At 52.0% G+C, this 26,547-nt stretch overlaps 9 protein-coding genes across 9 annotated transcripts; 7 read left to right on the top strand and 2 right to left on the bottom strand.

Annotated features, from left to right (window-relative positions):
• Positions 1-63: 63 nt before the first annotated feature.
• Positions 64-5,007, top strand: BO88DRAFT_392481 (DNA-directed RNA polymerase). The gene is made up of 2 exons (XM_025705058.1): positions 64-1,211; positions 1,270-5,007. The coding sequence occupies exons 1-2, from the start codon at positions 393-395 to the stop codon at positions 4,552-4,554; spliced, it is 4,104 nt and encodes a 1,367-aa protein (XP_025560658.1). The 5' UTR covers positions 64-392; the 3' UTR covers positions 4,555-5,007.
• A 1,133-nt stretch (positions 5,008-6,140) lies between these two features.
• xlnR (putative C6 transcription factor) lies at positions 6,141-9,022 on the top strand (the record flags this gene model as incomplete). The annotated part of the gene is made up of 3 exons (XM_025703293.1): positions 6,141-6,507; positions 6,570-8,827; positions 8,879-9,022. The coding sequence occupies 3 exons, from the start codon at positions 6,141-6,143 to the stop codon at positions 9,020-9,022; spliced, it is 2,769 nt and encodes a 922-aa protein (XP_025560657.1).
• A 399-nt stretch (positions 9,023-9,421) lies between these two features.
• On the top strand, positions 9,422-10,723 carry BO88DRAFT_406533 (putative pyruvate formate lyase activating enzyme). Its single transcript, XM_025707174.1, has 2 exons — positions 9,422-9,856; positions 9,940-10,723. Exons 1-2 carry the CDS (start codon positions 9,455-9,457, stop codon positions 10,642-10,644), a joined length of 1,107 nt encoding a protein of 368 aa, XP_025560656.1. The 5' UTR covers positions 9,422-9,454; the 3' UTR covers positions 10,645-10,723.
• Positions 10,724-10,888: 165 nt separating this feature from the next.
• On the top strand, positions 10,889-11,812 carry BO88DRAFT_489600 (uncharacterized protein; the record flags this gene model as incomplete). Its single annotated transcript, XM_025712713.1, has 1 exon — positions 10,889-11,812. One exon carries the CDS (start codon positions 10,889-10,891, stop codon positions 11,810-11,812), a length of 924 nt encoding a protein of 307 aa, XP_025560655.1.
• A 624-nt stretch (positions 11,813-12,436) lies between these two features.
• On the top strand, positions 12,437-13,300 carry BO88DRAFT_345484 (uncharacterized protein; the record flags this gene model as incomplete). Its single annotated transcript, XM_025703295.1, has 1 exon — positions 12,437-13,300. One exon carries the CDS (start codon positions 12,437-12,439, stop codon positions 13,298-13,300), a length of 864 nt encoding a protein of 287 aa, XP_025560654.1.
• Positions 13,301-15,609: 2,309 nt separating this feature from the next.
• On the bottom strand, positions 15,610-18,522 carry BO88DRAFT_427458 (Zn(II)2Cys6 transcription factor; the record flags this gene model as incomplete). The annotated part of the gene is made up of 6 exons (XM_025709013.1): positions 15,610-17,226; positions 17,440-17,444; positions 17,585-17,747; positions 17,798-18,353; positions 18,382-18,410; positions 18,472-18,522. 6 exons carry the CDS (start codon positions 18,520-18,522, stop codon positions 15,610-15,612), a joined length of 2,421 nt encoding a protein of 806 aa, XP_025560653.1.
• A 627-nt stretch (positions 18,523-19,149) lies between these two features.
• BO88DRAFT_406531 (DUF92 domain-containing protein) lies at positions 19,150-20,713 on the top strand. Its single transcript, XM_025707173.1, has 4 exons — positions 19,150-19,390; positions 19,454-19,671; positions 19,732-20,104; positions 20,168-20,713. Exons 1-4 carry the CDS (start codon positions 19,205-19,207, stop codon positions 20,498-20,500), a joined length of 1,110 nt encoding a protein of 369 aa, XP_025560652.1. The 5' UTR covers positions 19,150-19,204; the 3' UTR covers positions 20,501-20,713.
• Positions 20,714-20,761: 48 nt separating this feature from the next.
• On the bottom strand, positions 20,762-21,990 carry BO88DRAFT_369567 (tetratricopeptide repeat protein; the record flags this gene model as incomplete). Its single annotated transcript, XM_025704146.1, has 1 exon — positions 20,762-21,990. One exon carries the CDS (start codon positions 21,988-21,990, stop codon positions 20,779-20,781), a length of 1,212 nt encoding a protein of 403 aa, XP_025560651.1. The 3' UTR covers positions 20,762-20,778.
• Positions 21,991-23,313: 1,323 nt separating this feature from the next.
• On the top strand, positions 23,314-26,503 carry BO88DRAFT_89131 (DUF323 domain protein). Its single transcript, XM_025713235.1, has 6 exons — positions 23,314-24,550; positions 24,656-24,871; positions 24,932-25,817; positions 25,863-26,149; positions 26,196-26,277; positions 26,326-26,503. Exons 1-6 carry the CDS (start codon positions 23,506-23,508, stop codon positions 26,390-26,392), a joined length of 2,583 nt encoding a protein of 860 aa, XP_025560650.1. The 5' UTR covers positions 23,314-23,505; the 3' UTR covers positions 26,393-26,503.
• Positions 26,504-26,547: the final 44 nt, after the last annotated feature.

Below are 26,547 nucleotides of genomic sequence, written 5' to 3'. Positions count from 1 at the left end.
CGCCCAATCGGGGCGGTGGACCAATTTTCACTTCCGTCCGCCGAAGTCTCCGTCTCGACTGGAGATCCGTTTCGCAGTTCTCGCCTTCACGCCTTTTTCTCTTCTCTCTCCTCCTCCCCATCCTCCCTTTCCTTTCCCTCTTTTGTTCCCTTCCTCGGTCGTTGAAGGGCTGCAGGACGGCTTGTCAGATTGGATAGATGTGCACCATCTGATAGGTTTTTAACTGGGTCATTTGCATCCATCCTGCATCTATTTCCGATTTCCTTCTACTATAGTTTTTTTTAGACGCCCTGTTTTGTTCTGCATCTAATCATCTCCCTTCTTTATAATTGCAAATAATCAGCGATATACCTCTAATTGTCCCTCATCGCGTCTAGCGGTGTTCGTGTATCATGTTGTCCCGTGTTGCTCTTCAGAAAAATGCCTTCGCTCGTCTGCGCCTTGCAAAGGGGCGCTCGGTGTTGCCTTCGCCTGCAACACTGAGACTTCATTCTCAATCGAGTCGACCCTCCGCTCTCACAAACACAGTTGCAAACCACCCCCAGGAGCGTCCTCGCCGGCCATCCTTCCAGTCGAGTCGAAGCCTCGCCACTGCCGCCGACCAGTCCGCCATTGACCAAGGGTCGTACGGATCCTTCGAATCGCCTGCGTATAACCCCGAGCAATACTTCGATCACCACCTGTCCTCGTTCTTCTCTCCCCTCGCTCATGAATTCGATCCCTCGTCTTTGGTCATCGTGGATGATGCTCTACAAACGAAACCCAAGGTGTTGCGGAGAGTGAAGGGACTTGGTGGTGATGAAGAAGAAATGCTGGCAAACTTCGATCTTTCACTGAGACTTCACCGCTACGATCGTGCTGCTATTCTCCTTTCCCGGCTTAGAGGATGCTATCCCCCAGCTTCTCCTAAGTACCTGGCCCTTCACAATCGCTACCTCGAAGGAATGGTTTCGCAGATGATCTTGACGAGGCAGCACAACCTTGTCTTGCCCATGCAGAAGTTCTTCGAAGTTGACCTGCCGGCCTCTGGTGTGGTTCCCGACGCGACGACCTATGCAGTTATGATTCGGATGGCCCTGCGTATGTTCCACGGTACCAAGCGTGATCGAGCAGTGCGCAGATACTGGGAATTCGCGAAGAATGCATCTCTTGAAGAGGAAGTTTTGGCTGCTCCTGTTCTCTCTGAACTGGAAGTTGGTGAGCTATCAGAGGTGAGTTTGATTCTAGTATCTTCAATTGATCAGCTTTGCTAATCGCAACGTCCAATAGATCTGTTCCTCCGATATTCAGCGCGTCTCAATGGGTAGCTTGGATAGCAACGCTGTTACCGAAGATCCTTTCGCGGATGCAGCCGATCTGCCGGAAGTCAAAGCCGTCGAACAGAAGGGTCTTGGTCTCTCTTCCTTGAGAGAATCGCTTTCGCTTTTCAACGGTCCTTCGAAGGTGTCCGCTCCCGCGGAAGGCGAGTACACAGATGCGGAGTCCCGAGAAATGTACAACATGTCCAGACAAAAACAGCTCGAAGCCAATTCTATCCAGGCGGCCCTCAACCGCTGGAGGCAAGAGACCATTGACCGACAGAAGGCCGGCCTTAATACTACTGGAAGCGAGAAGCGCCTGGGCAGTATCATCAACCAATGGCACACCGATCTTGTGTCCAGAATCGAGGCGGAGCTGAAGCTCGTGGAACAATCGGAGGCCAAGCCCCCTCGGACGTTGGAGGATACGGAGCGCTGCGAGTACGGCGTCTTCTTGCGTTGTGTTGACTCGGACAAGCTGGCCGCGCTCACCATCCTGAGCGTTTTGTCTTCATTTGGACGGGGAGGCATGGATTCAGGACTGAAGCTCGCTTCGATCGCTACTGGAATCGGCTCCGAACTCCATGATGAATTCCTCGCTGAACTCACTCTCAAGAAAGAGTCTGCAGCTGATGCTGCACGACTCAAGGCGGTTAAGCAAACCCTCTCCCTTCGCAAACAAAAAGACGGTCGGGCAAAGTGGCACACCATTGTCCGAAACCTGGAGCAGGATGACCCTGCCGTTGCTTGGTCAGCTCGGGTGAAGGCCAAGGTTGGTGCTGCTCTGATGAGTTTCCTCTTCGAAGTCGCCAAGGCTCCTGTGAAAATCGACAACCCCGAAACAAAGAAGCCTGAGATCTCCATGCAGCCTGCCTTCCAGCATGCTTATCAAATCAACTGGGGTAGACGTGCTGGTTTCATCCATTTGCACCCTGAAATCGTGAAGATAGTCACCAAAGAGCCTACGTCTGATCTCTTGGGTCGCCATTTGCCCATGTTGAGCAAGCCTAGGCCGTGGAAGGGTGTGTCCGATGGTGGATACCACGTTTACAAGAGCAACCTGATTCGTACGACTCCTGGTGAGACATTGCAACCCGCTTATGTCAAGGCAGCACTGGAGAACAATGGACTTGAGCAAATCCGCCAGGGACTAGATATTCTCGGTAACACCGGGTGGGTTATCAACGAAGACGTTTTCAAGGTTATGCTTGAGGCTTGGAACTCTGGAGAACCTGTCGCCGATCTCGCCCCGCTGGAGCCCGAATTGCCTCATCCTCCTAAGCCATCTCCGGAGGAGGGCTACGAAGCCGAAAAGAAATGGGACAACGACATGCGTGAGATTGAAAACCGCAGAGCCGGTTTCCACTCCCAGCGTTGTTTCCAGAACTTCCAGATGGAGGTGGCTCGCGCGTACAGGAACGAGACCTTTTATCTACCCCACAACTTGGATTTCCGTGGACGTGCCTATCCTCTTCCCCCTTATCTCAACCAGATGGGTGCAGACAATGCGAGAGGTCTGCTGCTCTTCAGCCAAGCCAAGCCGCTTGGAGAGAGTGGACTGAGGTGGCTGAAGGTTCAGATTGCTAACCTGTCTGGATTCGACAAGGCAAGTCTCTCCGAACGTGAGAAATTCACCATGGATCATTTGGATGATGTGCTTGACTCTGCCAACAACGGTCTTCATGGCAGGCGTTGGTGGCTGAAAGCCGATGATCCGTGGCAATGCTTGGCTGCCTGCTGTGAGTTGAGGAACGCGCTCCAGCACCCAGATCCCACTCAATTCGCATCTCGCCTTCCTGTCCATCAGGATGGCTCTTGTAACGGATTGCAGCACTATGCTGCACTGGGCGGTGACAAGATCGGCGCTCAGCAAGTCAACCTTGAACCGTCCGATCGCCCGTCTGATGTGTATACTGGTGTCGCCGAGTTCGTAAAGGAAGCAGTTGCTCGGGAAGCTGCGCAGGGCCACAGCGTGGCCAAATACTTGGACGGCAAGATTACCAGAAAGGTGGTGAAGCAAACCGTCATGACGAACGTGTACGGTGTGACCTTCATGGGTGCCATGAAGCAGGTTCGCAAGCAACTTATCGATCACTACCCCGAACTCTCCCAGGATCAGAAACACCAGGGAGCCATCTACATCGCACGAAAGGTCTTCGAGGCGTTGGGCACCATGTTCAACGGTGCTCACGATATTCAGTACTGGCTGGGTGACTGCGCCAGTCGTATCACCCAGTCGCTGTCTCCGGAACAGATCGAGCAAATTGCTAAGGAGGCTATGAACCCCGAGGATGCGAAGCAGATGGAGGACCCGACGAAGAAGTTCCGGTCTACGGTCATTTGGACCACTCCCCTTGGCTTGCCTGTCGTCCAGCCCTACCGGGTTCGCAAGGCGCGCCGTATCTACACTACACTCCAGGACCTGAGCATTGTTGATGGCAGTTCGGGCGATGTTGTCTCAAAGCGCAAGCAGCTGCAAGCGTTCCCTCCTAACTTTATTCACTCTCTCGATGCCACCCACATGATGCTGTCTGCGATCGCATGCCACCGCGCCGGCCTTCAGTTCTCCGCCGTTCACGATTCTTTCTGGACTCACGCCTGTGACATCGACTCGATGAACCAGCTGCTTCGTGAGGCGTTCGTGCGTATGCACTCGGACGACGTGGTCAAGAGATTGGCTGCAGAGTTCGAGGTCCGGTACAGCAAGAATCTCTTCCTCGCCAAGGTGGACGCCAGCAGTGCCCTGGGACAGAAGATCAAGGCCCTGCGGAAGGGATCGAAGGCTTCTCAGAAGGCCCTCAAGGTTCAGGAGCTGCTGGAGGAGCACAAGCGACAGAAGCTCTTGCAGGCGGAGGACCCGGAGCTCCAGGCTCAGGGACGTGCCATGGTGACCCCGGCCAGCATTTTCGAGCAATTTGGAAGCGACGAGGATCTGGCGATCGCCAGTTCTCTGGGAGAGACAGCGGTCGGCCACGTGCCGGAAGACCTGGCGGCAGCGGAGCGCAAGATCTCCGGTATGGAGGCTGACCCTACCGATCCGGCCATCGAGACCCTGTTCCAGGGCTTCGACAATGTCCTCGGAGCGAAGGCGGATCCCCACGAGGAGATGCCTGCGGAAGAGTCGGCACCGAGCAAGCGCAAGCAGGCCAAAAAATCGTATGTGCATGTTTGGCTGCCGTTGCGGTTCCGTGCCGTCCCGACCAAGGGTACATGGGACGTGACGCGGATCCGCGACAGCAAGTACTTCTTCTGTTAAGGCGGGAACGCCCTGGAACGCTCGGGCGCATTTGCCTAGGCCGGGGTCAGTTCGCGCGGGCCACGGCTGTCTCTGCTTATGGCGCTCTGGCATGGAGCTTGGTCTCGGTAGGACCGTGTCCTGTCCTGATCCTTCTCCGGCCGTCGTCGCCTCTTGTACATTTGTTGACCTTCTGGTGATCTCATTTTTCGGGGTTCTACATAACGTTCACCCGGTTGGGATCTCTCTCACTTTTTTAATATCTGGTTCTGGTTGTTTCTTTCTAGCATGGTTATACTGCATGGGATTGGGATGCATGACTGAACGTGTACAGTGTTGTTTCAAGTTGTTTGATATCATTGTGTTGGCATAAAAAATGGGAACTGGTGTATATAATCGGGATGGAATTTATTGACCACATTGTATATAAGAAATGAAATGCACAGAAGTGAATGTGAATAACCTTGTGAGCAGTGTATAAAACCTCCCATTGGACCTGACCCGCGTGAGGGTCGGAGATAAGCTGACGTGCAGGGCGTAGAATCAATTGCCTTCATTGGGAGCGAACCCTGCATGGGCCGAAAGTCTGGAGATTTGAGGAGTGCGGAGAGCCAACGACTGCCGTCACTCTCTCTCTCCTCCCACCCCTCCTCTCCATTTATCCGATCAGCTTTGTTATTGGCCCAAGGACAGCATGGCTCATAAATGCATGCAGGAGAACCGTCCACTGTGTCTGGTCAGTCCGCGTGGGATTGCATGATGGGCAACGATGGCATTGACCTGACGATCCGGAGAGAGCCCCGGCTTGGTGGCCTCCGTCTGCTGCTTCCCCGCCTTTTTCCCCTGCAATTCTGCATCCCCATCCATCCTCTTTCTAATTTCTTTTGCCTCGTTAGGCTGTGCTCATTTCCCCCCTCCCCCTCCTTCTCCCTCGTCAGCTATTCATCAACAGCATGCGTGAGGGTCTGCTATTAACTGCTATCCGTGTTCACTGTCTGATGGTCTGACCCGACCGTAGTGTCTGTGGTGAGAGAAGAAGGAAGATCCGTGTCAGTTCTTTCTCGTGGGTTCTTCACCTTCCCCGGACCTGCCCACCGAACTAAAACCAAACCACCTCCCCCAACTGGTTAGTGACTAGTCTGTTTCTTCTTAGTGTTTGCTAGGTCTGGTCGCTCCTCCGGCTGACAGTCTCCTCTTCTGCTGCTGCCTTCTAGGTCCCTGTTTTTTAGTCCGTCTTTTAGTTGCCCCGCAGAGTGAATCGGCAATGCCGTGGAGTTGATCGCTTCTTACTTTCCTTGCGACCGCTTCTCTGCTTCATCGTCTTTCCCTCCTGCCTGCCCTCTGGTCGTGAATCGTCTGCCTCTCGTCCAGGGGCCGTCGCTCCAAGTGCCGCCTTAATTTCCTCTCCCGCTAGCGTAGTGCCCTTTCACGCTTGGGGCCTTACGGCCCTTCCATTCGCCAGCGGTCTGACTACCTCATACCCCGACGACCGGGGTCTTTATGACCCGCTGGGTTGACTGTTCCGCCCGGTGAGGATGTCAACCCCCTCGATTCCTCAATTCCCCAGTCCATTCTCTCCTTTCTCTTCCGGATCGCAGTCGACGGGGATGGCGCCGTCTCAGACTGTCGGGTTGGATACGCTTGCCGAGGGCTCGCAGTACGTCCTGGAACAATTGCAGCTGTCGCGAGACGCTGCGGGAACGGGTGCCGGCGACGGCGCGACCTCCACTTCCTTGCGAAATAATTCCATGTCGCATGCGAAAGATCAACCACTTTTTGACGACGAGAGAAACCAGAGCGCTGGCTCCGGTTTCAAGAACTCTCTGCAAAGAGATCCCCTCGTTGAGGCTCGCTCTGCCATTCGCAAAAACTCCTCGTCGGCTCCAGTCCGCCGCCGAATCAGCCGTGCCTGTGACCAGTGTAACCAACTCCGAACGAAATGCGACGGGCAGCATCCGTGCGCTCACTGCATTGGTAGGCTTCCGCTCTTTTTCCGATGCCGGCGACAGGCTGGACGCTTGACTGACGTGCTGCAGAATTTGGACTGACCTGCGAGTATGCGCGAGAACGCAAGAAGCGCGGAAAAGCGTCGAAGAAGGACCTGGCAGCAGCAGCAGCGGCGTCCACCCATGGGTCAAATGGTCATTCAGGGCAGGCCAACGCGTCGCTGATGGCCGAGCGGACGTCTGAAGACAGCCGGCCAGCGCAAGATGTTAACGGCCGATACGACTCGACCTTTGAGAGCCACCATATCAGCTCGCAGCCCTCGCATATGCAGCATGCGAACAATGCAGGTATATCCGGTCTGCATGACTCCCAGACGGCGCCGCCGCATTCGCAGCCATCGCTAGGAACGACCATCGATGCGATGCATCTAAGCCATTTCAATACGCTGAATGATTCTGGTCGCCCGGCCATGTCCATGTCCGACCTTCGATCGTTACCCCCTTCCGTCTTACCACCTCAAGGCCTGAGTTCCGGGTACAACACGAGCGCATTCGCTTTAGTCAATCCGCAGGAACCGGGCTCCCCAGCTAACCAGTTTCGCTTGGGAAGCTCAGCGGAAAACCCAACCGCACCGTTCCTCGGTCTCTCACCTCCAGGGCAATCGCCTGGATGGCTCCCTCTTCCTTCGCCATCTCCTGCCAACTTTCCTTCTTTCAGTCTGCATCCGTTTTCCAGCACTTTACGATACCCTGTTTTGCAGCCGGTTCTGCCACATATTGCCTCGATTATCCCGCAGTCACTAGCGTGTGACCTTTTGGATGTTTACTTCCATAGTTCCTCCCCTTCCCATCTGTCTCCGTCGTCCCCATACGTGGTGGGCTATATATTCCGCAAACAGTCCTTCCTCCACCCGACGAAACCCCGTATATGCAGTCCCGGTCTCCTGGCGAGTATGCTCTGGGTAGCCGCGCAGACCAGTGAAGCTCCTTTCTTGACATCGCCGCCCTCGGCTCGGGGCCGTGTATGCCAGAAACTGCTGGAATTGACGATCGGTTTGCTCCGACCGTTGGTCCATGGCCCTACTACCGGCGAAGCGTCCCCCAACTATGCGGCGAACATGGTTATTAACGGCGTCGCTCTGGGCGGATTCGGAGTCTCCATGGATCAGCTGGGCGCGCAAAGTAGCGCCACCGGGGCCGTGGATGATGTGGCAACCTATGTGCATCTTGCGACGGTAGTGTCCGCCAGCGAGTACAAGGCGGCCAGCATGCGCTGGTGGACTGCGGCGTGGTCTTTGGCGCGCGAGCTGAAGCTAGGCCGTGAGCTGCCACCCAACGTCTCTCACGCACGTCAAGACGGAGAGCGAGACGGGGATGGCGAGGCGGATAGGCGACATCCTCCAACTCTTATTACATCGCTAGGCCATGGACCGGGAAGCTCCGGCATCAGTGTCACCGAAGAGGAGCGGGAAGAGCGCCGGCGCCTGTGGTGGCTCTTATATGCGACAGATCGGCACCTGGCGCTGTGTTACAATCGCCCCCTCACGCTTCTGGACAAGGAATGTGGCGGGCTGTTGCAGCCGATGAACGATGATCTGTGGCAGGTCGGCGACTTTGCGGCGGCTGCCTACCGCCAGGTCGGACCACCCGTCGAGTGCACGGGTCACAGCATGTATGGATACTTCCTGCCGCTGATGACGATTCTCGGAGGGATCGTCGATCTGCACCACGCCGAGAACCATCCGCGCTTTGGACTGGCGTTTCGCAATAGTCCGGAATGGGAGCGTCAGGTTCAGGACGTTACGCGACAGCTGGACACATACGGGCGCAGCTTGAAAGAGTTTGAGGCGCGCTACACCAGCAGCCTGACTCTGGGGACTGCGGATAATGAACCTGTCGTGGAAGGTGCCCACTTGGACCACACGAGTCCTTCAGGCCGTTCCAGTAGCACCGTGGGATCACGGGTGAGCGGGTCCATCATGCACACGAGGATGGTCGTCGCCTACGGGACGCATATCATGCATGTCCTGCATATTCTGCTCGCGGGCAAGTGGGACCCTGTCAACTTGTTGGAAGACCATGATCTGTGGATCTCCTCGGAGTCGTTTGTGTCGGCCATGAGCCACGCGGTCGGTGCGGCGGAAGCAGCAGCAGAAATTTTGGAGCATGATCCGGATCTCAGCTTCATGCCGTTCTTCTTCGGGATTTACCTGCTACAAGGCAGCTTCTTGCTGCTACTGGCGGCGGACAAGCTGCAGGGCGATGCCAGTCCAAGTGTTGTGCGGGCATGCGAGACGATCGTGCGGGCGCATGAGGCGTGCGTTGTGACCTTGAACACAGAGTACCAGGTAGGCCTTTGTTTATTCCTTCATTCTGTATTGATAACTAACGCTATGTAGCGGACATTCCGCAAGGTTATGCGATCGGCGCTGGCGCAGGTTCGAGGACGCATCCCGGAGGACTTTGGAGAGCAGCAGCAGCGCCGACGCGAAGTGCTTGCGCTGTACCGCTGGAGCGGCGACGGCAGTGGGTTGGCACTGTAGCGCGGTGATACAGCTGACGATGAGATGTGATTTATGGCGCGCATTGACCGGTCAATGGCTTACATTCTATCTGATACTATTGGATTCGCTATCTACTCCGGGCTTATGCTGGCTTCATTGTCAAGGGGATGGCATGGCGAATGGAAGATATGCTTACTTCGTGTTGATATGGATTCGTACATATACTTGTGATATATGTGGATATTTGTGGCATGTACACTATGCGTGATGCTGATTTTGAACTGATACTGATACTGATACTTTGATACCTGGTCAATCTAATTGCTTTTTAATGATTTGTTGTGCAACAGCCGAGGTATGACGCCATGGCTGAGATAAGCTGCCGATAAGCATGCATCGGAGCACCAAAACCTTCATACAAACAATCACCTCCACCACCGCAATGACAATAGCATAGTAATCCCAATAAACATGGCCTCAATAATACGCTCCCCCCGCCCTCTCCACCCATCTTCTTTCCTGCGGACCCCACCCAAATGTACATATAGATATACCCCAAAACGCCACCTCGGCATCCCCCCGGCCTACCTCCTCGACGACTACATCCCCCGCTACCAACTCCTTTCCTCCGTCGACGCCTCCAAAAAGCGCTCTCTGGCCTACGCCCACCTGCAGAACTGCAACCTCTGTCCGCGCCGATGCGGCGTTAACCGCTTCCAGGAGACGGGAATGTGTCTGATCGGCGCCGAAACCGCAAAAGTGAACACCATCGCCCCGCATCGCGGCGAAGAACCCTGCATCCAGGGGTTTCATGGCTCGGGGAGCGTGTTTTTCTCTGGCTGTAATATGCGGTGTGTGTTTTGTCAGAATCATGTAGGCTTCCCCTCCCCTCCCTTTGATATAACTTGAGTTTTGTGGGTAGGGTGTGTGATGTTGATGATAATGGGAATGAGTAGGATATAGCACACAAAAAAGCCGGACACGATCTCACGCCCACCGAGCTAGCAGAGTGGTACATGAAGCTTCAAACAGTCGGACACGTACACCACATCAACCTAGTGACACCGGAACACGTCGTCCCGCAAGTCGTTCTCTCGATCCTCGATGCAAGAGACATGGGACTGAAGATCCCCATCGTGTACAATACATCCAGCTTCGACTCCCTCGATTCATTACATCTCCTAGATGGACTAGTGGATATTTACCTCCCTGATTTCAAAGTCTGGAAGGGAAGTACCGCGAAGCGATTACTTAAAGCGGAGGAGTATGTCGAGACCGCGAAAGAGAGTATCAAGGAGATGCATCGACAGGTAGGGGATTTGAGTTTCACCTCTGATGGGATTGCGAAGAAAGGGGTGTTGTTGAGACATTTGGTGATGCCGGGTTTGGAGGATGAGGGGAGGGAGATTGTAAGATGGTTGGCGGAGAATGTCTCCAGGGATTTGTATGTCCATGTTATGGAGCAGTATAGGCCGGATGCGTATGTGGGGAGGAGGAAGAGGGGAAGGGGTGCAGATGGAGATGGGGATGGGGAGGTGAGGTATAAGGAGATTAATCGGGCTGTGAGGGAGGAGGAATGGAGTGGGGTGAGGGAGGCGGCGGTGCAGGCTGGGTTGTGGAGATTTTGTGAGGTTAATGAGATGGGGGGGTTCCATCTTTAGTTTGGGATGTATAATACTCTATTCTGACTGGGATTTCAAACCCATTGTAGCTCAGCCCTGAATCATCCCCGCAACAGGCCGGGAGGCTGAATCCCGAAAGTTTATACCATACAGCACCAGCAAGCTTCAAGTTATATCACAGTGATTCCGCTACCACCGATAAGTAACCAACATACAGCATAGAAGCTTCATCAATCAATCAAATAAGGTGCCATCCCCAACAGCAACAATCCAACAATCCACAATGTCCACCACGCACACTCTCCCCTCCCCAACCTCTCTAGCCCTAACAACCCAATACCCACCACGTCCCTACCACGGAATCCAAGAATGCAAGCGCGCCGTCCTCACCCTCTTCCATGACCGTCTCCACCCACAAGCCAACAACACGACAGACCAATACCTCACCTACAACAACATCACCCCAGCTTCATTCCACTCGCTAACCAGACTCCGCTACCGGCTCCAAGCCCCCGTCCGATTCACCTACTTCCCCACGATCTCAACCCTAACAATCAGAGTCCTGACCCGAGCCACCGAGCAGGCCTATATGATATTCCAATACAAGACAGCAGCAGCTCTAATCGACATGGGAATCGAACTTGCCGAGTGGGTACCATATGCAAGATCTGCTGCTGTATACACAGCCACGGCGCTGGCACCAGGGTCGCAGAAGGAAGCCGACGCCGCGTTCAAAAACAGGCTGTTGAGACCCAACAACGAAACCGACTGGCCTCATATGGTCATTGAAAGTGGTGTGTCCGGGTCATTGGCGAGATTGCGACAGGATGTGAATTGGTGGATTGGGTGCTCGGGGGGAGAGGTTCTGATTGTTTTGTTATTGGTGGTGGAGTGTGTGGAGAGGAAGTTGATCATTGAGAAGTACTTTCCACAGTATATTGGGAGGAGGCAAGGTGATAGTGGGCCGGTTACGAGAGCACAGGCTGCGCTTGATGGGTTTGTGCCGCGGCTTGTCGCGACGACGGTTGTTGATGTGAATGCACAACCGTCTGTGGTGGTGGAAGGGTCTCCGCTGGTTTTGGATTTTGAGAGGGTTGTTGGAAGACGGCCGGTTGGACCGACAGAGCATGATGTCGTTATTGGGACGGCGAGTTTGATTGAGATGGGTGAGTGTGTTTCTTGGGATATTGAGCATGATGTATGCTAGTTGGGTTAGTATGTTGGAAGGGTAAAATGATTGGTTACTGCGTAGCATGGGACAAGACAAGTATTTGTCGTCTGGGCAATATGGTATTATTTGTGTACAACATTCACTTCTCACCTATTTCCGCTACTTTTTGGGGCTGTGTTAGAAGTCGTCATTTTCTACTTATCTCACTTTGTTACCATTCTCTTCCTCCTCTTGCCTCATCTAACAACTGTCATCGCCACGCCGTCAACTATATTTTGTCTGGCACATCGTTTGCTGTGTGGCTTGCCACGTCCTTCACTCTGTTGTTTGCTGCACCATCTACTCTGTCATTTGCAGTGTTGTTGTCAGCTGCCACATTGCCTCCTACGCGTTTGGTACCTCGTCTGCTACGCGTCTAAATTGTACCTTTCGCCTCGTTCTGCCTGACAATCGATCTCCCCAAGTTCAATCGTTGATGCTTGTAAGTTCCGCCCCCGGGCCAAAGGTAGTCCCGAAAACTTACAGTATGCTTATGTCACTGGCAAACTCGCTAATCAACGAAGCTGAAGCAAGTTATCGTCCCGTTCAATGGCAGACAGCGAGGATGAGGAGTCCACTCCTCTTACTGGAGTAACAGAGAGCGTACCAGGCCCATCTGCGATGTCGTCTTCGATCATATTGCCTGCGTCAGCCACCTTGGCCATGACTAAACTTTACCCGCCTCGTACGTTCAATAGTCTCGACGATTGCAAGACAGAGATCTCGGCCCTCTGGGCTCGCCTGAGAGAGAGAGATGTCAATCAGGTCCTATCCTACAAGCATGTACGACCAAGTGCGTTTGTTTACCTGGAAAAACATCGCTGCCAGCTGGGGACGTCTGTCAGGTTCACATACCATGAGGATATTGAAACACTTTTGATAAAGATCCCCCTGGAACCACACGAGGGAGCTCAGCGGAGCATAGCGGAGGACACGGCAACCATGTTGAGTAACATGGGTGTTGAACGCGATGAGCGTTGGCCTACGGGTGCTGCAACGTACAAGATATCCCCAACTTCCGAATCGGCTAAAGAAGGAGACAGCACGTACAGGAATCGCATCCTGAGACCTAATGAAGGAGACTGGCCCCACTGGGCGATTGAATCCGGGGTATCCGAGTCGTTACCGCACCTGCGTATGGCTGTGGATTGGTGGATAGGCAAATCAAGGGGGCGCATTGGCCTGGTTCTGCTTCTGGATATTTCACGGGCCAGAAAACTTATCACCATCGAAAAATACGTTGCGTATGCCCGGCAAGGTCCGAGAACGAGAGCGCAAGCGGCCGGTGCTGTTCATGTTCGTCGGTGCGTTTCCACCATCGTCGTCAATCTGAAGGCCAACCCTCCTTCCGTCCAGGGTGCCCCGCTGATTTTGGAGTTCAAGAAAATTGTCGGACGGCCTGCCGTTAATCAAGAGCGGGATGTGGTTTTTGATTCTGCTGCGCTGCTGGCAATAGCGAGGGGAGTTTTTCGAGGAATGTCTTAGGTTGGTTGAGATTGTGAAAACCGGGGGATTGGGGAATAAGAACGACAGTTGGGTGAGTAAGGTGAAGGGTATTATTATCACCATCCTATAGTCGCTCCGAGTCAATGGACCGATTCACAGATCCTTGGTCAATTGCATCTAGGCAATTTAATCAGGGGATATCTCATCGATCAGTATAGGAGACACTTCATTGAAGCATACCAGTTAAAGGAAATCTAGATAGATATAGGGAATCATCCTGTGAAGTACCCCAGCACTATTCTCATTAACTCTCTCTACTTTTCTATAAAAGCTTCATCTACCGCCTATCTTCATCCTTCTCTCCTTCCTATTTCTCCCCATCCTTCCCCTACGGATATAGAAAAGCCTTTATCTACTATATCTAGAATATGGCCCTAGTTATGATAGACATCACCTAAACGAATATATCAGGACTTTCATCTTGAATCTCTCTTATGTGGCGGCGTTAGCCAACTTCATATTATCCATCCAGAATATCCACATAATACCAAGCAAAGCCCAGTACCAGAACTAAGAGGTGGAGGAGTTCAGCGATGCCGAAGACGAGGCAGCGCCAAACGCGGCACTTCTAGTCCTTCTTCAACAAATAACGCACATGGTGGAGGGTACCGGTCTCGAATTGGTCCTCAACAAAACTCATCTTGTCGCCGACCTTATAAATGGGCGATAATATAACGCCTATACCGATGATGCGCTGAGAAGGGCCGGTGACTTGGAGCTACCAGAAGAAAAGTTCCGGCATGGTATCCAACATACATCTCCAGAATGCCGGATGTGAGTCTCAATTACGCGTGATGGTTGAACAAGACGCCATGATATACTCGCAGAGAATTTAAATACACAGTGACAAGACCTGCCGTGAACACACCAACCCGAGTAAGACAATTATTGTGAAACTCCTGTCCCTAGGCCCTATGTCATCCAAGGTACCGACTATGATCAGATCAAAAAGGGACATAGCATAGCCCAGCACAGCTCCTCGGCTACATGGCAATTGACTTGATGTCTTTACCCAACAAAGACCACAGGATGAGGCCCAGGAGGCTATGATATAGGGTAGGAGATGTGGTGAGGGAGGGTATCGCTGGCGATATGTTGATAAGATAGCTTGGTATGGAAAGGACCATATAGCCTATGCGGTGTTGTCTAACAGCTTTCCTGTTGCCTCGTCCTGCCTGGCGATCACGTTCGACGTTATCGAGTACAAGCGTTGTCCGAGCATACCTCACTTGCTATTTCGTCACCTACTAGTACCGGCCGCCAAGCTCATTTCTTTACCTGGAGAACAACCGTAATAGGTTGCGTAACCTTGTCCGACTTACCTACTATCCGGACATTCAGACTATGATCGTCAAAGTCCCGCTGGCGCCACACGAGAAGGCGCATCAGTTAATTTCAAGTAAGACATTATCCATCTTGGATAACATGGGGATCGACTGGGATCAGCAAATGCCCACAGGTTCCGCCACATACACTGCGCCTCTGGATGAAAGGGTGTACAGAGTTATTCATCGAGCTAATGGGGATTTATATACTCTTTCTTACACTCGATACTAAACCGCTTTATTATAGAAACCACCCATTTCTAAAGAGGTCCTCTATTGGGTTTAATTAGCTTCTGGATATTTCAGGAATCCCTGGTGTTTAGTCCATTTTTACTAAAAGGATCCTTGGGCGTGGTCCATAGCATCACTGGGTATATTGACCGGTGGTGCTTGCTAGGCTGCCTTGCGACTATGATATTCATAAGGATACTAGTCAATGGGGGTGTGACATATTCGAGAAAGTTGTGGGTCGGTCAATCAGGATACCTCAGGGGACATGTAAAAAGAAGAGAAAGGCTAGGATAGAGCCGAAGGCCAGAAACGGAGGAAGAAATGTTGTCTGGCAATGACAGAGAAGACAAAAGTCATCTAGTCCGGTCCAAGCCCAAGTGGAAGTCGGAGCCGGAGCCAGTTGACACATAAGCCTTGGAAGTGCAAGAATGGGTGCAAATAAATTTCATGTTCCTGCTATGTTTATATTACAAGGTAGCCTGTGATCTTGCCGCAGCAATGGGCAGGACGGTCCATGAAGTGTGGGGAATTTTTTCTTTTTATCATATTTAGCGAAAGTCGGCGGTGATACTACTAGATATATAGTGACTTGTACCATGATACTAGTAACTGGATAGGTGTAGAACTCGCTGTAAATATATCCTACTAAATAAATTCAAGCCTGGATGGTCTAATTCTGGTTATTGAGAGTGAGGTATCAGAATCAAGGCCTTTGGCTGAGTCAATAGAGAATTATATCAATTCATCCATTACAAAAACTCTTCTCCTCATTACCAATTCTTTCGCCTCTGGATCCGATAACGCGTAGTGTAGCACCGCATGCTTTCCATCTCCAACCTTTTCAAACATCATCGTTCGCACCCTCGCCTTCTCCGGCACATACCCATTAGCATCGGCTGCCTCCCCTTCCAGCTTCGCTATTTCCCGCACCATGTATAAGTATGACATTGAGTCATGCAGTCCTTCACGATGCGGCCATGTGCGGAACAACCTCAACACACGCTCTCGGATACCCACATCGCGGCACTTGATCCCTACCGAAAACAATGGGACGAAGACCCCAATATCGGAGATGACGTTGGGAAGTGGCTGTTGCTTGTGGGCGTATTCCGTTTGAATACTGGCAACGATCTGCTCTGTCAAAATTACGGCTCGGGTCCATCGTGCTAGGAATCGGTCGTAGATGGTCTCGGTGAGATCCATGAAGGTGGCGATATAGGTACTCATGACGATGTGACTGACGCGGATTGTATCGATAGCTCGAGTTTCCTTGGGCGAGTAGTGTTGGGCTTGGGACACGTATGTCTCAAAGGCGTTGATATGGCGTTGTATGTTACTGTATTGCCGTTGTCGCTCGACATAGAGAGGATAATGATCTGCAGAGCAATCTCGAAGCTCTGCTTCGCAGCGCGTCCAGAAGCGCACCATGCTATCAATCAACGGGTCCAACGTATCCTTTGCCTCAATTAGACTGCGAATTTCTATACTGTCGTAATGCACCGTGGAGAGATGCGCATCCAATGGTTGCAACCTCATCACTGAATCCTCGCTGAAATGCGCTGCCTGGACCGTCAACTGCGCAAACATATGCGTGAAAACCGCGTCCTCTTCTCGCTCACTATCATTTTTCGGACCAGCGGGAAGGGATCTGAATATTGCTTCCCTCGCTTTCGGGCCAGTCTCATTCATAAGGATGTATATCCCATTTCTCAGATGCACCAATATGTTTCCGTAATTATCTTGCAATAACTCTAGCACCACAAAGATCACACAGCATACCAACGCTGTAATCCGTAGCTGGGGATCCCCGGACCCGGATGCAAGGCGGCGACGAAGAACCGCAATCGCCCGCCCGTATTGCTCCAGTGCAAAGAGCTGATAATCGTTATTCATACCAGCTACACCCACAGTCGTAGTTTCGTGGAATGCCCCCAGCGCTGCGACAGCGTGTCCAACTGCCGGCTCCATCTGACTCATCTGTAGCACAAGGCGTTGCCAGAGTTCCGAGTCACATAACCCGGTCAGCATGGGCATCGTATATGTCTGAAATAAGGCGAGACAGCGGCGCTCGTCGGCTGTCATACCGGGCAGGTTGGTGGAAATGTAGTTGTGCAGGTGACTAGCGTGTCGAAGGCGCGCTTTGATGGGGAGCTGAAACTGCGGGGATCGGTCGCAAGTACGACCTGTCGATGTGCAGTTCTTGCATGATGGTCCTGGTGTCTCGTCGCATTTAATCCGTCGTGCACGACACGTCCGGCACCCTGTTCGAGACCGCGGTGAGTACTTCTTCAGGCCTAGGGTTTTGGAGCCCATCGCGGGAAACACGTTGTAACATGTCCAACTCTGGCACTTGGTAGATGGTTAAACAGTTAAAGAGTGAGAATTCGGGCCGAGCCGATGGGCCGTGGAGCGTCCCAAGCGAGGGCTCCGAACTAGCCTGGATGGTAGCTTCATCACTGTAAATGAAAGGCGCACAATGTCCTTAATTAGAAGCTATCCAAGTCTTATCAGTCTCGAGAGTATTGTAGAACCACGAATAAAGTACACTCCTGCAGATTCTACATTCCCTGTGGAGCCTATCGTGCAGCAAAAATTACTGAACCCCTGCAAACAACCCTTGGATTAATTGCAACCACGGACCAGTCAGGCTAGTCAGCCCTCAGAAAAGCGATCTACCGATCATTCCACTCATTGTCAAACCTTGGACCCGCACGAGGCAGGAACGCTCCCCGCTGCCCCTCCTCCGCGTCATCATTGGTGTCTTCATCCTCCAACGCAGCGTGCGTGATCCGCTGCTGACTGCGTGCCTGTCTGCCAAACTGCATTGTCATCCAGCTCGGTCGCTGACGCAGGGCCTGGTATAACGCAACCTGTAGTTACCTTTGTAAGATATCACCTATAACGAAGCACATACACAGACCTTCATGAGTAGAGTCAAAATAGCAGCTGCAAAAACCATCCATGAAGCACTCTGCTGCTGCTGTCTCCACGGGACCAGACAGCTTGTCCCGTAATTGAATTGTACCTCACAAGCATCATCCCCGGTGGTCTTATCCTTGAACGGCCACGCTCGGTCATGGATACTCCGGAATCCGCAGCAGCGGAACTCGTCCTGAATAGCACGGATCGGTTGAGCATCTTTCGCGCGGAAGTACGACTGCCATTCCTGCTCCAGTCGGCAGGTTGTGACGCTCTCTGGGTATAGATAGGCGAGGGCCACGGTGGCGATGACTGTGGTTATGATGGATTGGAGGTGGTTGATGACGGGAAAGAATCGTCGCCAAGGGCTAGATGACTGGCGGTTATCTGCAGCTGGCTGGGCGAGTTGATTGACAAGATATAGTGCCAGTGCTGTAAGCGGAGGGAAGAGGGTGGCGATGGCTGGAACCCATTCAGGAAGGGGAAGGTAAAGTGAAGCTGTACGAGACCAGGACAGCCTGATGAGATGAATGAGCTTGATCCTCGATGGCAGACATCTGTGTCGAGAGTGAGAAGATCACTTACGCTCCAAGAATGATAGCGATAATTGCAAACTATCAGATGAAACGATGACTTGTCAGTGGGTTTTCTAGAAGGTAGTGGACTTGCTCATACCGCTGCTGCTACTGTGGAAGCCACCGTGGGCAATCCGTAGACAATAGCCATGCTGATTTTGATGCTAGACGATGAAAGTGATGGATTATGAAGCTGAAAGCTTTCCCTAATTGTACATTGAGTGAAAGAGAAGAGAACAAGCTGTTGGGAGGGTGAAGTGAAGGGGATGGAGTTGGCCAGGCGGGGTCGGCGCTTGCAGCTGCTGCGCACATGTGTCAGGCAGAAGCCATGGTTAAGCAATGCTCCCATGGTCTTGACATCTCCATCAAGCAAGCTTACTACCAAACTAAGAAAACCAGGAGCTTAACCTTAGTGTAAGTTCAGTGAACATTCCTTTCATAATGAGCAAATGAGCTAATCTAAGGGGATGTATGAATGGCGGTATATTTGTGGGGTAAATCAGCTAGAATCAATCCATCGATCTATTTTGGGCTCCACTGCCACTGAGATTGGAACGGAACAATGTATACAGCTCAAAGGCGAAAAGGAAAAGATGCCATTGAAACAATTATAATATTGGATTTGGCCTTCTGTTTCCATCCATGTGCATACAGTCATCCAACTCTTGTTGTTTGCCGATCACCAACATCAACCCGCGGATGGTCACCTGGTCCCCATCGGAGCTACCCGCGCTAAAGATCAAGCTAAGATACGCGATGCTCTTCTTCTCCCCGATTCCTTTTTCTGCCAAACTTTCTCCAGCTTTTCCTTGGTGTCGCTACCTGTCTTCACCATGAAACCATACATCGGTATCCCAGCGGTGATAGTGCTTGTTCATCGTGCCTGGTCGCGAAAGTCGCTGACCACCCCCGGCCTCATTGCGGCTGCGCTGACAGCCAGCGCCCATGCTCTTCATCCATGGTCCGCTCCTTTTGTCTTGTTAGGAATATTCTACTTTGGGGGCACCAAAGTTACCAAGGTATATAGCCTTTGCTCACACCATCGATCTGCGGTTAGTAACTGTTGATCACGTACTTGCCAGGTTAAACACGATGTTAAAGCTCGTTTGACGCTCTCCGCGACCGGCTCCGAGGGCGGCGAGGGTCAGCGTACCCACATCCAGGTCCTGGCCAACTCTGTCGTCGCTACAGTGCTTGCTCTCCTTCATACATATGTTCTTGCGGGACAACCTGCAAGCGCAACACAGTGCTTTTCGAATGGTCATAATGTGGCGGATTTGTTGGTCGTGGGAATAGTCGCGTAAGGCCTATCCCTATTCCTAACCTTTCTTATGCGCGTACTAACAGGTCATCGTGGTAGGAACTACGCCGCTGTCGCCGCTGATACATACTCCTCCGAGCTTGGTATCCTATCCAAGTCCAAACCCCGCCTGATCACCTCCCCCACGTTCCGCGTCGTTCCTCCCGGTACCAATGGCGGTGTAACTGGAACCGGACTCCTAGCAGGAGTGCTGGGTGCTTTTACAATTGCTGTGTCGTCCGCTGCTATCCTACCTTTCTGCGCCGAGGCCGATACCCTGTCGATGCTCAAGAGCCGGGCCCAGTGGATCTTGGCCGTGACAATGTGGGGAGGTTTGGGCAGTGTGCTGGATAGTGTCTTGGGTGGATTGCTGCAGGCTAGCGTGGTCGACAAGAGAACAGGAAAGATTGTCGAAGGGGCTGGTGGTCAGAAGGTCAGTACATGCTTAGCATCTACCGGATTGTTAGCAGAGGATAGTACTGATAATATCTTGCAGGTCCTTGTTCACCCCTCTTCTACTAAGCCTGGTGTCCCAGCTGATACCACCGGTCTGAAGCCTGCTGGGTCAAGCTCGAGTGCGCAGGTACACGCCACCGAGGCAGTAGCTAACACCGCCACTCTGAAAGGAACCAGGGCTACTGGAACATCGACGGGAACATCCGCAGGGGAAACTGAATCGGGACACGAAAGCCGGCGGGTAGAAAGTGGACGGGACCTCTTAGATAACAACGCCGTCAATCTTCTGATGGCCTTTACGATGAGTGTTGGGGCTATGGGCGCTGCAAGCTGGGCTTGGGGTCTGAACATTGCTGACTTGGCTTTGTGGTAGCTATTGAAGGCTTGAGGCGTATCTATGATCGCAATGCTTTGAAACGATTCTTATGACTTTAATTGAGTTGAACTATATCAAAAAGTGGGTATATGCGAAAGGTAGGAAGGAAGAGAAGGAGATATGCATGTGACACTCGCTAGTCGGGCAGGTGCAGAAAACGGTATGAAAGAAGCCTTATATATAAACAATATGAAAGACCATTACTCCAACAGTATCCCACATCCTCACCAAACCGGATGTTCCCTGGCCAAAAAGGCAGACCAGCACGCAGCGGGTTAGCGCTGATTATACTTCTCTTGGACGACGGTTTGGTACCGTCGTCTCTCCCTCTCCAAATAAGTCAACGTGACGCTCTGGTCTCGGTGATAGTCAATGAAATCCTCCCATTGTTCTTGTGGAACAATTACCTCATAAGGCTGTTCCGAGAAAATATCTGTCGGCCGGAACCTGGTCGCCATGCCCTTGGGGTGCATCTCGAAAGTGAAAACCTTTTGCTTCCCACCAAGTTTGAGTCCACTGGAATCTTCCGGTTGCCTCTCGAGCAGGGACTTGGGGCGGGCTATTCTCCGCCGATGCATAGGCTGTGGGATGGTATCTTGCGACAACAAGTGAAGGCTATCCTCCCATCTTCGTTTCGATTCTCGGTTGTCTGGCACTTCAATAACCCCTTGCATCTTCTGTGGTTGCATCGCACGTCTTTGAGCGTCCTCCAGCAAGCGCTGTCGCTCTAGATCGCTCAATCCCGGCTGACAGAGTGGCAGGTAAAACGCCATTGTGCTAGCCTCAGGTTGCTTGGTGATCCATAATTGGCATTCGCTGAACAAATCGTACGCCTTATCATATTTCCCTTGGGCAAACTTCACCCGAGCCTGCCAGTACCTGCACCGTGCGAGCACTGGTTTGTCGTCATACTTTTCTGCCAAATCCCGAGCCTTCTGGGCCTCGGATTCAGCCTCCCGGGTTTGGCCTTTTCCAAGGTAGAGCTCTACGCTTCGAAGAGCGGACCTGATATTGCTCATGTCGACGACCATATCACAGTAAGATATGAGTGTGTCGAGTGATTCGCCACCTGGCTTGTCTTTAAGTGCTGGCTTGGCGTACTTTTCTTTGTGTGAGTACTTCTTATATGGTGAACAGGGAGATGGAGGTGGTAGTGGGTAGTCAACGTGTTCGCCGTGGCTGTCAGGATCAGGGAGTTGAATTTGTAACGAGGCATGCTCTCCCTCATCTGCACCGTCGCTTTCATTTCCGCTGAATAAATTATCAGCCTGGGTTCGCCATAACGGGTCCTCGTCATCGTTTGCAAATTGGTCAGTGGAGCTTTGATCATACGAAGCACCCTCGTTGTAATTTGCTTCCATGAGTATATGCAATGCCTCGTCTTCGCCGGCGTCCATATCTGAATGTGCGTATTCGTCGTCGCTGTCTGCTCTGATGTTCAAGGCGGCGTCCCGCATTTGCGAGTAATTGCGCCTGCTTGGTGACATTTTGTGGCATGTTAAAAGTGGTGCTCAACTTACTAAACTTCAAACACAGGGTCCTGGGTTGTCATGGCCTATTTATATCCTTAACAATTTCAAGAAGAGGTGTATGCCCACTACTAGTCTACGGTATTTCACTACTGAAAAGTATATCGACAACCATTCCATTAGAGATTATTTCACAGGGCTTGCTAAATGCGTTGGAGACAAGTTGGTTGAAACTGTGCTCTTTGGTGATCAACGGAGATATCCCGAAGTACTACCGATGCTCGTATATATAATGCTTTTGGCCGCCGCTATACATCCATCTGATCATGTACTACTTGAGAGGTCTTTTGTTATCTTTTGTTCATCCGGCGGAATCTCTCTGCTGATCTTGTCTCGGCAGCTGTTCAACCCTAATCGTAATGAATAGGCAGCTACACTACTGTGCCTGAGAGGGTTCGTCCGTCACTGATCGGACTCACGCGGATATGCTGAGTAACTTTTATGACTGCTACCGTAGTGCTGATGAATCTTCGTTGCTTGTTTCTGACCCTAGCTCACCACTGATCTGACTCAAGCACTAGTCAATACGAGCTCCACTGAGGCATATTCCATGCGATACGGATTGAAGGAGGGATGTGTCCAATGCCAATCAGACAAGCCTGATGGATGTATAAAATGGTGGTTGGGAAAAGCCGTCCCGTGATGACAAACTGCCTCAAACAGGCAACAGCAGCGAACCAAACCAGACAAACCAAGGTGGGGTACCCAAACAACACAAACAGTACCCAACACGGTAATCCCCGCTCCAAAAGTAAGTCATGCAAACCAATGCAATCAATGCAAACTCAACGTCATGCTCGTGTCGGCGCTTCCTTCTGGCCCTCGGCGGTTGGACCTCTTTTCCGCATGCGTCACTGGCCTGCGGTGCTTCATCCATTGGATTGCTGTGACACCTGGTCGTTCCTTGGAAAGTAACCCGGATGGTGGGTTCCCAAGCCATCCCACCGGAATGTGTACCCTGCCCAGTATGGTCTGATTGACGTGCAGGCCGGCCTCAACGGTATTTTCCGGCCTGCGGTGGGACAAATCGCCCTGAGCTTACACAATGCGGAGGGTGTCCAGACCATCTCGATGACCCAGTCAGTCATGGTGGGCTGTTTGCAAGGGCCCGCTTCCCTCGATAGTGCAGGAACAGCTGCCCCTGATATTCTTGAGAGAGGTGGGACGCGCAGCGTGATACTGGTCTCTCTGATACACCCCACGCCAACTTCGAGTCTGACCTGTCGAGCTATTTATCCAGTGGTGGATCTACTCGTAGATGATCAATCTTGCATACCCTCGCTGCAAGGACTGGACGCTTCTCCTCATCTACCCCTCATTAGCCCCCCCGATACCATCCGCGGTTTGCGCGCGCATACAATAATATAAGCTCTGTGGCTTACCCTTGAACTTGTACTTTTTTTCTGAAGTGGCTTGTATAGCTGTTGCTTTTCGACTTGCTTTATTGTTGCTAGAGTTCTGCGCTCACCAAAAATGTCACCCTTATGTCCGGTCGTCAAAGGCGTTGACATCGTCGATATCCGTCAGAATGACGTGAAGTTTTCCTTGGTAAATGATATCCAGCGAGGTATAGATCCTCCGGCAGGAACTTGCCGTTCCATGCCCACGATGCTTCTGTACGATGCTCAGGGGCTTAAGCTGTTCGAGGACATTACGTACTTGGAGGAATATTATCTCACAAACGCGGAGATTGACGTTCTACGGACACATGCGAAGAGGATCGTTGAACGCATCCCGGATAGTGCGCAATTACTGGAGCTAGGTAGTGGGTGCGTCTTCCTTCCGCTTGGAGCTTGTATAGAGATAGGGTGCAGATACGGGATTCTAACATATAGTAGCAATCTGCGCAAGATTGAGATTCTTCTCCAGGAATTCGAAGCGGCGAGCAAAAGAGTGGACTACTATGCGTTGGATCTCTCGCTCTCGGAGTTGGAGCGCACTTTCTCGGAAGTGTCCCTCGATCAATATCAATATGTCGAGCTCCATGGCCTCCATGGCACGTACGACGACGCCCTTACCTGGCTGGAAAACCCCGCGAATCGAAAGGTCCCAACGGTGATCATGTCAATGGGTTCGTCAATAGGAAATTTCGATCGTCCTGCAGCGGCCAAATTCTTGTCGCAATTTTCCAGGTTCCTGGGGCCGTCGGACTTGATGGTGCTTGGGTTGGATAGCTGCACCGACTCGGATAAAGTGTACAAGGCATACAATGATTCCAAGGGTATTACGCGGCAGTTCTACGAGAACGGGTTGTCGCATGCGAACGCTGTGCTTGGATACGAAGCATTTAAACTCGATGAATGGGACATCGTGACGGAGTACGATAATGTCGAAGGGCGGCACCAGGCTTTTTACGCGCCAAAGCGGGACGTAACTATAAACGGGGTATTGCTCCAAAAAGGCGAGAAGCTGATTTTCGAGGAGGCATTCAAATATGCCCCCGAGCAGTGCGATCAGCTTTGGCATGATGCGGGTTTAATTGAGAACGCGGAGTTTGGCAATGAGTCTGGGGATTATCGTATGTCATCCTTTGGCAATGTGCTACGACTACCCATGTTGCACTGCATTGTGCACAGCATGTTACACTTTTGAGACCGTTATACTAACATGATCTGTCGGGCAGTTATCCACGTGCTCTCTTCGGCTACCCTCAACTTTCCAACGAGCCCGCCACAATATGCGGCGCAATCTGTGCCGAGCTTTGAGGAGTTCCAGTCTCTGTGGACGGCATGGGATATTGTCACCAAGGCCATGGTTCCCAGAGAGGAACTTCTTTCGAAGCCAATCAAACTGCGAAATGCATTGATTTTCTACCTCGGCCACATTCCTACTTTTCTCGGTCAGTATTTGTTTGCCTTTCCCAGGATCAGGCGTAACGGACATATGTTGACAAGAGTAGATGTTCATTTGACCCGAGCGTTGGGCGAAAAGCCAACGCACCCCAAGTCATATCGACTCATCTTCGAACGCGGAATTGACCCCGATGTGGATGACCCTGAAAAATGCCATTCTCACAGCGAGATTCCGGACGAATGGCCTGCCCTTGGAGACATCTTAGACTATCAAGTGCGGGTTCGAAGTAGGGTGAGGTCCATCTTCGAGAAGCATAATGTGGCTGAGAATCGGGTGCTCGGCGAAGCACTCTGGATTGGGTTTGAGCATGAAGCCATGCATTTGGAAACGTTCCTTTACATGCTTATCCAGAGCGAAAGAACACTTTCGCCTCCAGCTGTTCCACAACCGGATTTTGAGAAGCTATTCCGCGATGCCCGGCAAGAAGCAAGACCGAACGAGTGGTTCTCGATCCCCGAGCAGACGCTTTTGGTTGGTCTAGACGATGATGGCCATTCGGTTCCTCGTGACTCTTATGGATGGGATAACGAAAAGCCCCAGAGAAAGGTAACAGTCAAAGCATTCGAAGCACAAGCGCGACCCATTACAAATGGAGAGTACGCCAAGTATCTACAGGCAAATCATCTGCCTCAGAAGCCAGAATCTTGGGTCTTGGTCAAGTCTGATCAGACGTACCCGACATGCAATGGTGTCAGTCAAAGCAGCAGTTACGCTACGAACGACTTTATGGCACACTTTGCCGTTCGCACCGTGTTTGGCTCCGTCCCGCTCGAGCTCGCCCAGGACTGGCCGGTGATTGCGTCGTACGATGAATTGGCAAAGTATGCCAAGTGGGTGGACTGCAGGATACCGACCTTTGAAGAGGCGAAGAGTATATACGCGCATGCAGCTCGACTGAAGGAAACTAGTAACGGTCTTTCAAACGGTCATAGGTAAGTAGACCGCTTCGCTTTAATGCACAGGGCTTACTTTCGTAGTAATACCAACGGAGTCAATGGACACGGGCACAGCGAGACGAACCCCCTACGGCCTCACACCCCCGACCACCAACCGGTACAGCACCCTTCGCGCGAGTCTCTGCCGGTGTTTGTTGAGCTCGACAACTGTAACGTCGGCTTCAAACACTGGCACCCCACCCCAGTCATCCAGAACGGCGACCGACTCGCCGGCCACGGAGAACTGGGAGGCGTCTGGGAGTGGACGAGCACGGAACTTGCACCCCACGACGGGTTCGAGGCCATGCAAATCTACCCCGGATATACATGTAAGCTTGTCGCCAAACACTTACAAACAAAGCTAATCAAGAACAGCCGACTTCTTCGACGGAAAGCACAATGTCATCCTCGGAGGGTCATGGGCGACGCATCCACGGATCGCCGGCCGCACTACCTTGTAAGTCGCCCATCTACAAGCCAGCTGTCCACGAGCTAATCTATTCAGTGTAAACTGGTACCAGCGGAACTACCCCTACCCCTGGGCAGGAGCCCGGCTGGTGCGGGATGTCTGATTAAAACATCTAGTATAGAGTAGGTATAGGTACTTGATGCAATAGCAATTCCCAGTTCGCCACCGGATCGACAGTAGAATGTCCATCACGCGGGGCTCTCGGAAGCGGGCATACATAATCCTGCCTTACATCACAAACCATGTAGCTCTATACTT

This window comes from Aspergillus vadensis, assembly GCF_003184925.1.
Source record: "Aspergillus vadensis CBS 113365 unplaced genomic scaffold BO88scaffold_19, whole genome shotgun sequence".
Taxonomy (NCBI): Eukaryota; Fungi; Ascomycota; class Eurotiomycetes; order Eurotiales; family Aspergillaceae; genus Aspergillus; species Aspergillus vadensis.
This window is presented reverse-complemented; position numbering and strand designations above follow the sequence as displayed.